The sequence below is a fragment of the Penicillium psychrofluorescens genome (assembly GCF_964197705.1).
Source record: "Penicillium psychrofluorescens genome assembly, chromosome: 1".
Classification (NCBI taxonomy): Eukaryota; Fungi; Ascomycota; class Eurotiomycetes; order Eurotiales; family Aspergillaceae; genus Penicillium; species Penicillium psychrofluorescens.
The window spans coordinates 2,040,963-2,055,652 of record NC_133439.1 but is presented as its reverse complement, the minus strand read 5'-3'; the positions used below and the strand labels follow the sequence as shown (position 1 = coordinate 2,055,652).

General features: G+C 57.2%; 1 protein-coding gene across 1 annotated transcript; it reads left to right on the top strand.

The window, feature by feature from the left end:
• Positions 1 to 1,047: 1,047 nt before the first annotated feature.
• Positions 1,048 to 13,344, top strand: PFLUO_LOCUS764 (putative Hybrid PKS-NRPS biosynthetic cluster; the record flags this gene model as incomplete). The annotated part of the gene is made up of 3 exons (XM_073785344.1): positions 1,048 to 8,278; positions 8,333 to 8,762; positions 9,126 to 13,344. 3 exons carry the CDS (start codon positions 1,048 to 1,050, stop codon positions 13,342 to 13,344), a joined length of 11,880 nt encoding a protein of 3,959 aa, XP_073634860.1.
• Positions 13,345 to 14,690: the final 1,346 nt, after the last annotated feature.

Genomic DNA, 14,690 nt, shown 5'->3' with positions numbered 1-14,690 from the left:
GTAATTACTGCAACCGGTCGCCCCCTATCCCGGAGGCTTGGATGCTCTAGTCGATCCAGTGCAGCCTCGTCCGGACCGGCGACTTTGGGAAAACGTGTAAGTTGGGGGCCGTGTCAAGCCGGCGACATTTGGACCTCATCCTGGCTGATTCGTTAGCTTGGCTGCAGTAAGCCTCGAGCACAAAATAGGCAACCCTTGAGCTCGGAGAACGATGAATCTGACAGCAATGATTGTTGGCCATGTTTATAGTTCCTAAGAATTTTATTCGTACGTTGGGATCCAAAAACGGCGGCAGGTGGATGGATAAGTAGGTTGGTAGTCGTCAGCTACCCGATCTGAAACGCTTCATCTATATGCGGGTCAGCCGTAGATCCTCCGCTTGCCAGAATTGACGTTCCCGAGCCAACGGCGATGTAATTTTCGATGCAAAACTGCTATATATAGATTTATTTTAGATTTTTCCTTATCGTGTGTTTGTGCAAACAAGGTATTCACGTAAGGGTGACACTAGTAGATCCAACGAAGCGGATCGCGGGAGTCCCACGTGGCGGCTGAGGCTGAGCCCACTTTTCGGGCGGCCCCAATGCTTATATGCACGTCCCCGTACCTTAAGCACGGCGACTTTGTCAGTGATGCCAAGACTGCCCGCCCCGGGGCCAAATTCTCATCGGGGACCTTCAGGAGCAATAACTTCATCCTCATTGCCAAGCCACTGAGGATAGTGCGGGCCCTTACCGTTATGGCAACCCCGTTGTTACTCTCCGCTAATAAGTGCAGGCGAGCAGGGGTTGTAAACCTAGCCCGTGTTTCGGATCAGGGTTCCAGAAATAGTTCTAGAGAGAAAATGGGGGATTGATATCGGGGATTATTGCACGCGGAGATATGACTATATCTACCTACCTAGATCATCATCAGAGCAGGGTAAATGAAGACTACCCACCTACCCTCCTTCCTGCTGTATCTTTCTTCGTTCAACATATTTTTTATCCCATTCGTCAGACATACATACCCTTACCTTCCTTCCTTGTATTCCCACCTTGATTAGACATGTCTGCTTATCTGAACGAACCAATCGCCATCGTTGGTGCCGGGTGCCGATTCCCTGGGGAATCGGATCGGCCATCCAAGCTGTGGGAGCTTCTGCGCAGCCCGCGCACCGTGGCGACCTCAATCCCAAAAGATCGCTTCAACATCGAGGCCTTCTATCATCCGGAGGGAGCACATCATGGCAGCACCAACGTGCTGGAGTCCTATTTTCTCTCTGATAAGAATGTCAAGCACTTCGACGCCCCTTTCTTTAACACGAATCCGACCGAGGCGGATCCGATGGACCCGCAACATCGCCAGCTGCTCGAGGTGGTGTACGAGGGGATGGAGGACGCGGGCCTCACGATAGAGGAGCTGCAGGGCTCTGACACGGCCGTTTACGTCGGCCTCATGTGCAACGACTACTCGGCCATCTCCAGCCGGGACTTCGACTACATCCCCACGTACGGCGCGACGGGCGTGGCTGCCAGCAATGCCTCGAGCCGTGTATCGTACTTCTTTGACTGGCACGGCGCGTGCATGACCATCGACACAGCCTGCTCGTCCAGCCTGATTGCCATGCACCAGGCGGTCCAGGTACTCCGGTTGGGCCACTCAAAGGTTGCCATCGCGGCCGGCACCAACCTAATCCTGGACCCGCTGCCCTACGTGTCGGAGAGCAACTTGAATATGCTGTCGCCCACGGGGCGGTCGCGCATGTGGGACGCCGACGCCGATGGCTATGCGCGCGGCGACGGCGTCGCGGCCGTCGTGCTGAAGACGCTGAGCCAGGCCCTAGCCGATGGCGACCACGTCGAGTGCATCATCCGCGAGACGGGCGCTAACCAGGACGGCCGCACCAAGGGCATCACAATGCCGAGCGGCGTGGCGCAGACGGCTATGATCCGTGACACGTACGCCCGCGCCGGGCTCGACCCCCTGAACCCGCTTGAGCGATGCCAGTACTTCGAGGCGCACGGAACGGGCACGCCGGCTGGCGATCCCCAGGAAGCCTCGGCACTCGACACCTCCTTCTTCGACTCGGCTGGCCGGGGCGACACACTGTACGTCGGGTCGGCGAAGACGGTCATCGGCCACACTGAGGGCACCGCGGGTCTGGCCGGAATCCTGAAAGCGTACCTAGCCATCAAGAACAAGACACTGCCGCCAAACCTGCTGTTTAACAACCTCAGTGATGCCGTCCGGCCTTTTTATCGGCACTTGCGCATCTTGAACGAGGCCCAGCCCTGGCCGGAGCTGCCAGAGGGCGTCCCCCGCCGCGCCTCGGTGAATAGCTTTGGCTTCGGCGGGAGCAATGCCCACGCCATCCTGGAAAGTTACGAACCCAGCAAGCCGTCCTCCGGCCAACCCAAGAAGAGTGGAGACTTGCTGTCTCTCGTTCCGTTTGTCTTCTCCGCTAACTCGGAGAGCTCCCTCAAAGCGCGCTTGGGTTCGATGGTGGACTTCCTCAAGTCGAACCACATGCTTGCTCTCGACGACTTGCGCTACACCCTCACCCAAAAGCGATCGGCCCTTGCCTCCAAGGCGTCCTTCCCCGCCTCGGGCGTCGAGTCTCTGATTTCAAGCATCGAGTCCGCACTCAAGGAGGCCGGCGAGAAGAATACACCCGTCGGCGTACAGTCCGCGGCTGCGCCGGCCACTATGCTTGGCGTCTTCACCGGCCAGGGTGCCCAGTGGCCCCAGATGGGTCTCAAGCTCATTGAAGCCTACGCCTCTGCACGACAGACGCTCAACGCTCTTGACGCGTCGCTTGCGTCGCTGCCGGCAGCCGACCGGCCTGCCTGGTCGCTCCTGGATGAGCTGTCGGCGACTGGGACCGCGAGCCGGCTGGGTGAGGCGGCGATCTCGCAGCCGCTTTGCACGGCGGTGCAGATAGTGCTAGTGGACCTGTTGCGGGCCGCGGGCGTGACGTTCCGGGCCGTGGTGGGTCACTCGTCGGGAGAGATCGCAGCGGCGTACACAGCAGGGTTCCTAAGCGCCAGTGACGCCATTCGAGTGGCATACTACCGCGGGGTACACGCGCGTGCGGCGTCTGGTGAGGGGGGTAAGAAGGGCGCGATGATGGCTGTCGGGACGTCGCTAGAGGACGCGCGCGAGCTGGTCGAGCTCGAGGACTTCGAGAACCGGCTTGCGGTCGCGGCCAGCAACTCATCGTCGAGCGTGACACTATCAGGCGACGTTGACGCGATTGACGAGGCCCAGGCCGCGCTTGACAGCGAGAACAAGTTCGCCCGGAAGCTCAAGGTCGACACTGCCTATCACTCGCACCACATGCGGCCCTGTGCTGAGCCGTACCTCGCCTCACTACGTGCTTGCAACGTCCAGGTGCTCCAACCTGCCGAGAATGACCCAGTGTGGTTCTCCAGCGTGCGGGACGGCGCGCGAATTGCGGCCGGCGATGAGTCTCTCATGGACAGCTACTGGGTCGAGAACATGGCCAACACAGTGCTCTTCTCCCAGGCGCTGACGCAGGCCACCGAGGCCTTTGGCTCTTTCGCCCTCGGCCTCGAGGTAGGCCCCCATCCCGCCCTTAAGGGCCCCGCGACCCAGACGTACCAAGAGACGGCCAACAAAGAGGTGCCGTACGTGGGCGTGCTATCCCGCGGCAAGGACGATGTCGATGCCGTCGCCTCCGCCCTCGGCGCCATCTGGCGACACCTTGGCGTCGCAGGCGTCAACTGGAGGGCGCTGCAGCAAACGTACTGCGGTGCGACGCCCGCATCCCTCGCGATGATCAAAGACCTGCCCCTCTACGACTGGGACCACACACGCACGTACTGGACTGAGTCGCGGTACGGACGCCAATTCCGCACCGGCGACGCCAACGTGCACCGGCTGCTGGGGAAGCGCCTTCCCGACGGCACCGCTGAGGAAATGCGCTGGAAGAACATTCTAAAGCCGCGCGAGATCCCGTGGCTGGCCGGCCACGCGCTCCAGGGGCAGGTCGTATTCCCAGGGACCGGGTACATCGCGCTAGCCATGGAAGCTGCCGTAGAGCTAGCGGCGGGCCGCGCGGTGGAGTCGATCGAGCTATGCGATCTCGTCATCTCCAAGGCCATCGCCATCGATGAATCGGTCGGCACCGAGGTCGTGGTTAGCATGACGCAGGTGGTGGACGACGGCGAGGGAGCCAATCTCATCACCGCCAACTTCACTTCCTTTTCCCTCGTCAGCCGCGAGTCGTCTGACCTCGCTGTCAATGCGTCGGGCCAGGTGCGCGTGAATCTGGGCCCCGAGAGACCTGACGTACTCGCCTCGCGCGAGGCATACATGGGCGACATGGCCAGCGTCGACATCGACCACTTCTACGGCGCCATGAGCGAGCTGGGCTACGGCTACACCGGCCCCTTCAAGGGGCTTTCATCGCTGCGGCGTCACCTAGGCTATGCCTCGGGCACCATCGCTCGCCCAGCCGAGGACGACGCGGCTCGCCCTCTGCTCTTCCACCCAGGCATGCTCGATACGTCGCTGCAGACGCTCTTCGCTGCCTTCAGTGCCCCCGGCGACGCCCGCCTCTGGGCCATGCACGTCCCGACTGGCATTCATCGCGTTACGCTCGTGCCGTCGCTATGCGGCGCCAACCTCCCTGAGGATGTCGTCTTCGATAGCATGATCACGGCATCGCGCCCAAACCACATCACAGGCGATGTGAACCTGATCAGTGCTGACGGCGTGCACAAGTGCATCGAGATAGACGGGCTCGGTTTCGTGCCATTCACCCCCGCGACTGCGGTCGACGACCGCGGCCTCTTCAGCCGCGTGACCTGGGGCTTCGACCGCCCTGACGGCGTGCGCGCCGCCGAAGGCCGCCGAGCCACTGCCTGGGAGAAGCAGAAGGCTGCTGATTGTGAGCGAGCCGCCTTCTTCTGGTTGCGGAGCCTGAACCGCGAGATCGGGGCGGCGGAACGGCCCGCGCTGCCGGACCACCACCGCGCTCTGCTCGACTTCGCCGAGCACATGGAGGAGGTGGTGCGGGCGGGCAAGCACCCACATGGGACGCTGGAGTGGTTCGACGACACGCGCGAGCGGATCTTGCCCATCGTGGAGTCGTACGGCCACGACGCGGACTTGAACATCATGCGGGCAGTGGGCGAGAACATTGTGAGCGTCATGCGCGGCGACATCACTATCCTCGAGGTTATGACCAAGGACGGCTACCTCGACGACTACTACCAGAACGCCATGGGCCTGCACACGGCAAACCGCAACATCTCCAATCTGATGGCCCAGATCGCATACCGCCACCCGCATTGTGACATCCTTGAGATTGGCGCTGGCACCGGCGGCGCCACTCGCAACATCTTTGACAAGCTGGGTCGCGCGTTCCGGAGCTACACCTACACGGACATCTCCACGGGCTTCTTCGGCAAGGCGCGCGAGGATTTCCGTGCCTACGCTGACCGCATGGTGTTCAGCACGCTAGACATCACCAAGGACCCGACAACACAGGGCTACAAGGAGGCGTCGTACGACGTGGTTATCGCATCCAATGTGCTCCACGCGACGGCGCCCCTAGTTGAGACGCTCAAGAACGCGCGCCGCCTCCTCAAGCCGGGCGGCTACCTCGTAGTGTTGGAGATCGTCATGCAGGACGCCATGGCCGAGGGGTTGACTATGGGTGGCCTGCCCGGCTGGTGGGTCGGCGTCGACGACGGCCGCCGCTTCGCCCCGACCATCCCACTGAAGCAGTGGAACGTGGTGCTCAAGAAGGCCGGCTTCGCTGGAATCGAGACACACACACCGCTGCTCGACCCGGGAACCTTCATCGTGTCCATCTTCGCGGCGCAGGCCGTCGACGAGGATGTCCAGCTGTTGCGCCGGCCGCTGATTAGCCGCCCCGACCAGATTCCCATCAAGGACCTCATCCTGCTCGGGGGCGAGTCTCTCGAGACGTCAAACCTGATGGAGGACCTCGAAAGCATGCTCGAGCCACGCACTGAGAACCTGACCCTGGTGTCAAGCATCGACGAGTTGGACACAATGCCCATCCCAACCGGCGCCACCATTGTCAGTCTGGCCGATATTGACTCGCCCATCTTCAAGGACATCACCGAGACACGCTGGAACATATTCAAAAACCTGCTCTCCGAGTCCCGCTGCGTGCTGTGGGTGACCAGCGGTGCGGAAAGGGAGCAGCCCTACGCGGGGGCCATGGTCGGCCTGCACCGCTCGATCCCAATCGAGCTCATGCAGATGCGCCTCCAGATGCTCGAGGTGCCCGTACTGAAGGACCTGTCCGCATCCATGATAGCGGAGGCTGTCCTGCGCTTACAGCTTTTCACCATGTGGCAGAGTTCACCCGTGCCTAAGGACCTGCTCTGGACGTCGGAACCGGAGCTCAAGTTCGAGCACGGCGAAATGAAGATTCAACGTCTCCTGCCCGACCAGGAGGCCAACAGTCGGTATAACTCGGCCAAGCGGATGCTCACCAACGACGTTGATCCCACGGCATCCGTGGTCCAGCTAGAGTGGATTGATATCGAGTCGCGGTACTCCCTCCATGATGCCGGAAAGACCATTGTGGCCGCTGAAGATAGCGTGACGGTCAACGTGGACCATTCCCTCCTCCCAGTTATCCGAACGAGTGCCGCGTTGGTCAACGTCGCGTTGGGAACGAACACGAAATCGGGAGACAAGGTTCTCGTGCTCAGCGGCGAGAACTCTTCAATCCTTACGGTGCCGAGATCCTGCACCATCGCAGCGGATCTGGGACCCTACACCGAAGGGCAATATATGACCGTCGTGGCTGCGTACCTTTACAGCTCGCAGATCTGGGCCCGCATGCACTCCGGTAGCACCCTCCTCCTGCACGAGCCCTCACCCATGATTGCCCGCTTGCTTCAGCTCCTGTCCGAAAGCACCGGGTCCCGCGCCTTTTTCACCACCACCGACGAGTCCCGGCGGGAAGAGGCCGGTTGGATCTACCTCCACCCGCGCATCGCCCGTCGTACACTAGAGCGATCGCTTCCGAGGGACTTGGATCTCTTTTTAGACTTGTCGGACGCGCAGGGCACGAGCGCACTCGGTCATCGCATCGCCGAGGTCAAGTCCCAACGCTGCGAATGCGGCGACAAGACCGACCTGCTGTCCAAGGAATCGCTTCCATTGAGAGGGGACAGCCTCGAAAAGGTCGCCCAGCTACTTCAGAAAGTGCGCGACTTCGTCTCGACGAAAGCTGTTGAGACCCTGGGGGCTGTTTCCATGGAACCGCACGCGCTGAGCAGCTTAATCGCCGCAGGAGACAAGTGTGACCTCTTCACCGTCATTGACTGGCACCAGGAGTCGACGGCTGCGTGCGTGATTGAGCCCATCGACTCGCGCTGCAACATCTTCGAGGGCGGCAAGACATACTGGATGGTGGGTTTGGCCGGTGATCTGGGACAGTCTCTTGTAGACTGGATGATCGACCATGGCGCCAGGCACGTTGTGCTGACCAGCCGCGCGCCCAAGATTTCCCCAGACTGGCTCGCGACATGTGCCGTCAAGGGCGCGACAGTCGGCTGCGTCGCTGGTGACGTGACCGACTTCGACTCAATTTGCGCGTGCCGCGATGAGATCGCGGCTAAGTACCCCCCTATCGCGGGCGTGGCCAACGGAGCGCTCGTCCTGCGCGATAAGCTGTTCGTCAACTCGGAGTTCGCGGACCTGCAGGCAGTGTTCGGGCCCAAGGTCACCGGCATCACGCACCTGGACCGTTTGTTCCCGGACGACACGCTGGATTGGTTCATCGGCTTTAGCTCTATCGTGGCGACTTCGGGAAATTCGGGCCAGAGCATATACTCAGCGGCCAATGTCTTCATGAAAGCTGTCATTGAGCAGCGGCGGGCGCGCGGCCTGGCCGGCTCCACCATCGATATCTCTCGCGTTCACGGCGCTGGCTACGTCGAGCGCGAGATGCAGAAGTCTGGCTCCCTCAGCGAGAAAGATATCAACAAGATCTTCCGAGTCTCACTCGCCATGTCCGAGTCCGACCTGCACCAGCTGGTGGCCGAGGCGATCATGGCCGGCCGTCCCGATTCAGGACGTGCGTCGGAGCTCATCACCGGGCTCCGTGTCTTGCCGTCGGACGAGACGAGCGACGTATTCTGGGCCAACAACATCAAGTTCTCGCACTACATTCGCGATGCTGCAGAGACGGGCGACGAGAAGGAAGGCAAGGCCGCACGTGTCGCCGTCAAGTCGCAGCTCCAATCCGCCAAGACCGTCGAAGATGTCACCGCTATCGTCAAGGGTAAGTCCACAGCGCGACTAGTCACATCGACTCAGCATGCTAACTTTTATCTAGCGGCCTTCATTTCCAAGCTGACGTTCGCCTTGGAGCACTCTGAGGACGAGGCCATGTCCGACAGTACTCCTCTTATCGACTTTGGCATGGACTCGCTTGTCGCCGTTGAGGTTCGCAGCTGGTTTCTGCAGGAGCTCGGCGTCGACATGCCGGTGCTCAAGATCCTGGGCGGCGCGTCAGTGGCTGAGCTTGTGGACGATGCTGTGGAGAAGCTGCCAGAGGATTTCATGTCGAAGTTCGAATCCTCGCCCAAGGATACCGCCAAGGACTCCGCTGAGGTGCAGCTGTTGAAACCCACGGAGATTCCGCAGACGCTTTCTTCCAAGTCGTCTTCGAATCTCTCGATGACAGGTTCGACCTCGCCGAGTGTCGCCCCCGAAACCCCACCAACCGCAATGGATGAAAAGGAAGAATTTATTGAGATCGAGAAGTGAGTTATCGTCCATGCATCGTGGTGGTGAAATCAGAGCTGCGAATATGATATGAAAGTATGTTGGGGGAGCCGAGTAGCTCTCCGACGAGTGTGTGTGTGATTGACAGCCAGATCGGAAACGGTCTCTGCATGGCCTAAGAAGCCGCTACAAACGCTGAGTGCTGCTTGTGAGATGTGCAAGTCCCATCATGCAACCTATGGCAAAGAAACCTCAGCCGAGATGTATATATCAAGAGCTTTCCCGGCGTTAATGGAGTTAGAAGTTTTCGTATTCGCAGCTCTGGTCCCATCTCCTCTTTGTACTCATATCTCACAGTCATTGCTTTGAATAATGACAGGACTGACACAAGAATTTCGCAGACTTGAGGAGATCAAACCCAAGTTCGTCCCGGAAATCGTCCGTAAGGAACCCATGTCGTACGGCCAAGCACGCTTCTGGTTCCTCCGCCAGTACTCCGACGACCCGACTACCTCCAATATCACCTTTTTCTTTCGCATGAACGGGCGTTTCGGCCCCGAGCGCCTGCGAAAGACTCTTACTCTCATCACCAACCGGCACGAGTCACTTCGGTCCTGCTTCTTCACTGAGAATGAGACCGCCTACCAGGGCATCATGGCGAAGTCCGCTTTCGAAATGGACCACCGGCCCGCCACCGGAGAAGACGATGCGAGAGCCGTGTACGAGGGCATGCGGAACCATGTCTACGACATTGAGAACGGAGACGTGTTCCGTGCCACTCTCTGCCAGGTCTCGGAAGAGGCATTCTACTTCGTCATCGGATACCACCACATCGCGCTCGACGGCGTCAGCTGGGAGATCATCTTCGGCGAGCTGCAACGGGGATACCTATCGGCCTTGCCGCCAGTTCCACGGCAGTACCCAGCGTGGGCCGCGAAGCAGCGGAAGGAGGTGGAGTCTGGCAAGATGAGCAGCGAGCGCAAGTTCTGGAAGACTCAGCTCACCGACGTACCCGTACTGCCACTGTTGCCTACTGCGCGCGTTATGTCGCGTCAGCCGCTGAAAACCTACAGCTTGTGTCGCGTGCAGCAGAAGCTCGATAAACAGTTGACTACGCTGACAAAGGACTTGTGCAAGAAGGAGAAAGTGTCGCCGTTCCATTTCCACATGGCGGTGTACAAGACTCTGTTGAGCCGTTGGACCGGCGCGAACGACATCTGCATCGGCATGGCGGATGCGAATCGCATGGACTCCGGTGATGCGGGTGTCGTGGGCTTCCTGCTCAATCTTTTGCCTCTGCGTTTCAAGTCCGACGGACAGCAAACTTTCAGTGCGATGATGAAGGAAGCGCGCACCAAAGTCTTTGGCGGCCTTGCCCATTCCAAGGTGCCTTTCAACATCATTCTCGAGGATGTCAACGTGCCGCGAACATCAACCCACAACCCGCTCTTTCAAGCCTTTATCGAGTACCGCGCTGCCAACAAATTGACCTCGGAAGCGTTTAAACACGACCAACCTGCCAACAGCACATCGTACAGCAAGACACCGTATGATATCACGATGAATGTGTTGGAAGATCACCTTGGCGATGTCATCGTCAGCTTTGGCGTTCAGGGAGCGCTTTACTCGGAAGATACTGCAGCGCTGTTGCTCCGAAGCTATATCACGCTGTCGAAAACGTTGGCCGCTAATGCTGGAATGGTCACGTCAAAAGCACGGCTTTTCTCAGACGAAGAGGTTTCCAGAGCTGTGGGCCTCGGACAAGGTCCGTCATTGGAGCAAAATTGGCCAAAGACCTTGCTCCATCGAATCGATGAGATGATCCAGACTTACGAAAATGATGTTGCTGTCCGTGATACTCGCGGCAATTCGTTGACGTACAAGCAATTGGCCAACAAGATCAACGCCATCGAACTCGCGCTGAAGGATAAGAGTGTGCTACCAGGAGCGTCGGTAGCAGTTTTCCAGACCCCCGCCGTCGACTGGATTTGTTCCGCGCTGGCAATAATGCGCAGCGGTGCGGTATATGTCCCTCTTGACCCCAAGCAAGGAACTCAGCGCCTGACGAAGATTGTTGAAACCTGCGCGCCTGCTGCCGTCTTAGTCGATGCCTCGACTATGGCTGAAGCAGCTACCTGGGCCTGTACACAAATCGATGTAGGCGGCCTGCAAGCCAACAACTCGAACTTGGGCCCAATTTGTGCGGAGGCCGACAAAGCCGCCATAATTCTCTTCACCAGCGGGACAACCGGGACGCCGAAAGGCATTGTGCTTCATCATAACGGTTTACGCAATAGTATTGAAGGTCTGGTCCGCCATTTCAAGGTGCAGCGCGAAGTCGTGTTGCAGCAGACGGCCATGAGTTTCGACATGTCGTTGGATGAGATCTTCGTGGCTCTTTGCAATGGTGGAACCCTTGTTGTTGTTGACAGCACCTTGCGAGGAGACTCTGCCTCGCTCATGAGGCTGATTTCCAAAGAAAAAGTCACTTACACGCGAGCCACGCCACCCGAATATTCTTCATGGATCAGGCACGGCGCTTCATCTGTGCAGGGCAACGATACCTGGAAATGGGCCTTCGCTGGTGGAGATCGCATGACCGACACTCTGAGAAAGGAGTTTCGCAGCCTTTGTCTTCCTCAGCTCCGACTTTTCAACTCGTACGGACCGACAGAAATCTCGTTGTCGGCCGTCAAGCTTGAGACGCCGTATAAAGACAGCAGTGTTTTGACTAACGATCAAATCCCGATTGGTCGACCAATGCCTAATTACGGCATCTACGTGGTCGACAACAATATGGAGCTTATGCCCCCTGGCATCCCTGGACAGATATTGATAGGAGGCGCTGGTGTGTCAATGGGCTACCTTAGCGACAGTAAGCTTACTGACGACAAATTCATAAACAACCTGTGGGCGTCTGAACAGCAGAAACGTCACGGGTGGACGAAGGTTTACCAGACTGGCGACCGCGGCCACTTGACCGAAGACGGATCCCTCGTTTTCCATGGACGCATTGCTGGTGATACCCAGATCAAGCTCCGTGGCCTTCGAATCGAGCTGGGCGACATCGAGACCAACATTTTGACCGAGTCCCAAGGCAACTTATCTCACGTAGTTTGCACCGTTCGTGGAGATGTCGAGTTTCTGATCGCCCATGTGGTCTTCGCGCCTTCATTCAGCAAAAACGCATCGGATCAGACCACTTATCTGCAGAGATTGATTGTATCTTTGCCGTTGCCCAAGTACATGAAGCCGGCTGCCTTGGTGCCTCTCGAAAGTCTACCATTGACGGTGCATCAAAAGGTCGATCGAGCCGCCATCGCGACGTTGCCTTTACCTTCACTAGGCAGCCAAACCGCTGATAAGGACGGCGAACTCAATGAAATGGAAACCAAGCTGAGAGATATCTGGCGCCAAGTGTTGCCCAATGAGGTCCAGGCAGCGTGGTCCCCTTTCACCAACTTTTTCGATCTCGGCGGAAACTCCTTGCACCTCGTCGAGGTTCTTGCAGCAATCCACGAAACATTCCATGTCTCGGTCCCGCTCGTTGATCTTTTGGGCGCAAGCACCCTTCGTGAAATGACGGAAAAAATATCGGAAGCCACCTCCGCTGGAGCGATCAATTGGGATGCAGAGACCACGCCTCCGGAAATTGAAATATCTACTCAAAGCTCTGTCTCAAGAACCAAGAGAGATCTGGAAGTCATTGTGACTGGAGCGACTGGTCACTTTGGCCGTCATCTACTGCCGCTCCTCGAAGCATCGTCCAAATTTGCAAAGATCCACTGCATCGCCGTCCGCAACCCCCGAGAGCTGTTTCGTACTTTCAAGAAAGTGGTAGTTTATCCAGGAGACATCACACAGCCTGGCATGGGTCTTTCCCAGGTCGATTTCCAACATCTCAGTTCGAACGCGGACGTCATCATCCACTGCGCGGCAGCTCGCGCCTTCTGGGAGCCGTACTCGGTCCTCTGCAAGACCAACACACATTCTGCACGAGAATTGACCAAGCTTGCGGGTCCTCGCCGGATCCCAATCCATTTCATGTCAAGCGGCGGTGTCTTCGGTGGCTCATCTGACGTGCCTGCCTCGTCAGCCAAAACCCAGGTGCCTGCGAGCAGTGGCGAGAACGGATACATCGCAAGCAAGTGGGCCAGCGAAAGAATCTTTGAACGCTCGGCAGAAGCCTATGACATACCCATTGCCATCTACCGCACGATGCCCAAGGGCAGCGAAGCAGACAACAATGTGCCAAAGAAGCTCATCGACGATTTTGCGAGCGCAGTAACGGCTTCGGGTACAATCCTCGATCCTGATGGATTCTGGAAGGGCTCGTTCGACCTGATCCCGGCGGAAGCTGTCGCGACGCACATAGTAGCTTCGATTTCGGCGGCCTCGTCCGAGGCCATCCAGTTCTCGCACTTGCCGGCAGTGGTGAGGTTGGAGAAACAAGAGCAATTGCAGCAATTGCTGGATCGGCCAGAGATCAAGTCTCGGCTGGACAAGCTGCGGAGAGTTCCGGGGGCCCAGTGGCTCGGACACATCAAGCGGGCCGGCTTCGGGTGGATGGTTGCTGCTCAGGATGCCCTGATCGATGACCATCTTACAAACCGCCGATAGATGGACTTTATTGCCGTTCACTAGTCCAGTTGCTATCTATTCAGGAGTTAGGGTTCTTTGAAATGGGTGGATGGCGTTGGATAACCGCTCGGTTCTTTGGGTGCCTTGCAGGCTCGACTTAACATTCAAAATCTGTCTAAAGAGCTCTTGCATCTTTTCCCTTTTGCCAAACAAAAACAGGAGAACCTTCTTGTTCAGGTATTAAACAGTGAAATGAAAGTTTTCCATCTGATTCCTGTCAGGATAGACCCAGGTTCAATATAGTGAGCTTAGTTTAGATATCATTTTTCTCTCGCCTTTATGCAAATATCTCGGTTTTCATACAATATGCAAGGTACGGAATTCTTCAACAGAGGAATAACACAGAGCCGAAGACATCTACTACAATCACCACGGGTGTGTCTGAATATCATTAGATTAAGTATTACGTTGATCAAGAATCCGGAGTGAATCCGGAGTGAATCACTTACCTTGCCATTCCAGCACCAGAATGTGCCACTGTCATTCTCGTTTTTCTCCCCAATGACCTTTAGCATGTCCTTCACACTTTCGTCGGCCTGAATCATTCCTTTCACCTCCCAATCAAGTTCGATATTGGCCATATCACTGCATCTTTATCAGCAACACTCATGCATACAGGAAGCGCGACCTACGTCTCGACTTCACCAGGATGCATAGCAAGAATGCATATCTTATTCCGCTTTCCCTCGCATCGCGCCAGCTCGGCTGCCATATGTCTGATCATCTGATTGAGGGCCGCTTTACTTGCCGCGTATGCTGCAAAGCCATCTTCATCGCTTCGAAAAAGCGAAGCAGACCCAGAATCGGACGAAATAAACACAACCTTGATGGGTGGACTTTCGAGGTCTAAATCAATCAACTTTCGAGCACAAATCACGGGCCCAATTGTGTTGGTGTGCAAGTGAAGAGCAAAGTCCGCATATGATCTGGGTTATATATTTCAGTGTTAATTCTCGTCAAGGGTGGTACGAAGACAGCAGATACATTTCCGTTGCTCGGTTCGGATATTTGAGCACACCAGCATTCAGAACAATATTTGTCGGACTCATCCCATTTTTGCTGGCTGCTTGAACCTTGCTAGAAAAGTGCTACAACAGAAGTTAGATGATTGTTTTTGGACAATAAGAGCTATAGCTTAACTTGCGTTAATGCTTTCTTCGCTTGTGACATCGCACTGCTCAACCACGCAGCGATCTGGACTCGACCGACACAACTCCAGAAGTTCTTCTGCCGTCGATGGACTCCGCGCTCCTGCTATAACTTTATGCCCGCCTTCCAGGAGCTGCTTCACGAATTCCAAGCCGATGCCTCTGGAGGCACCAACT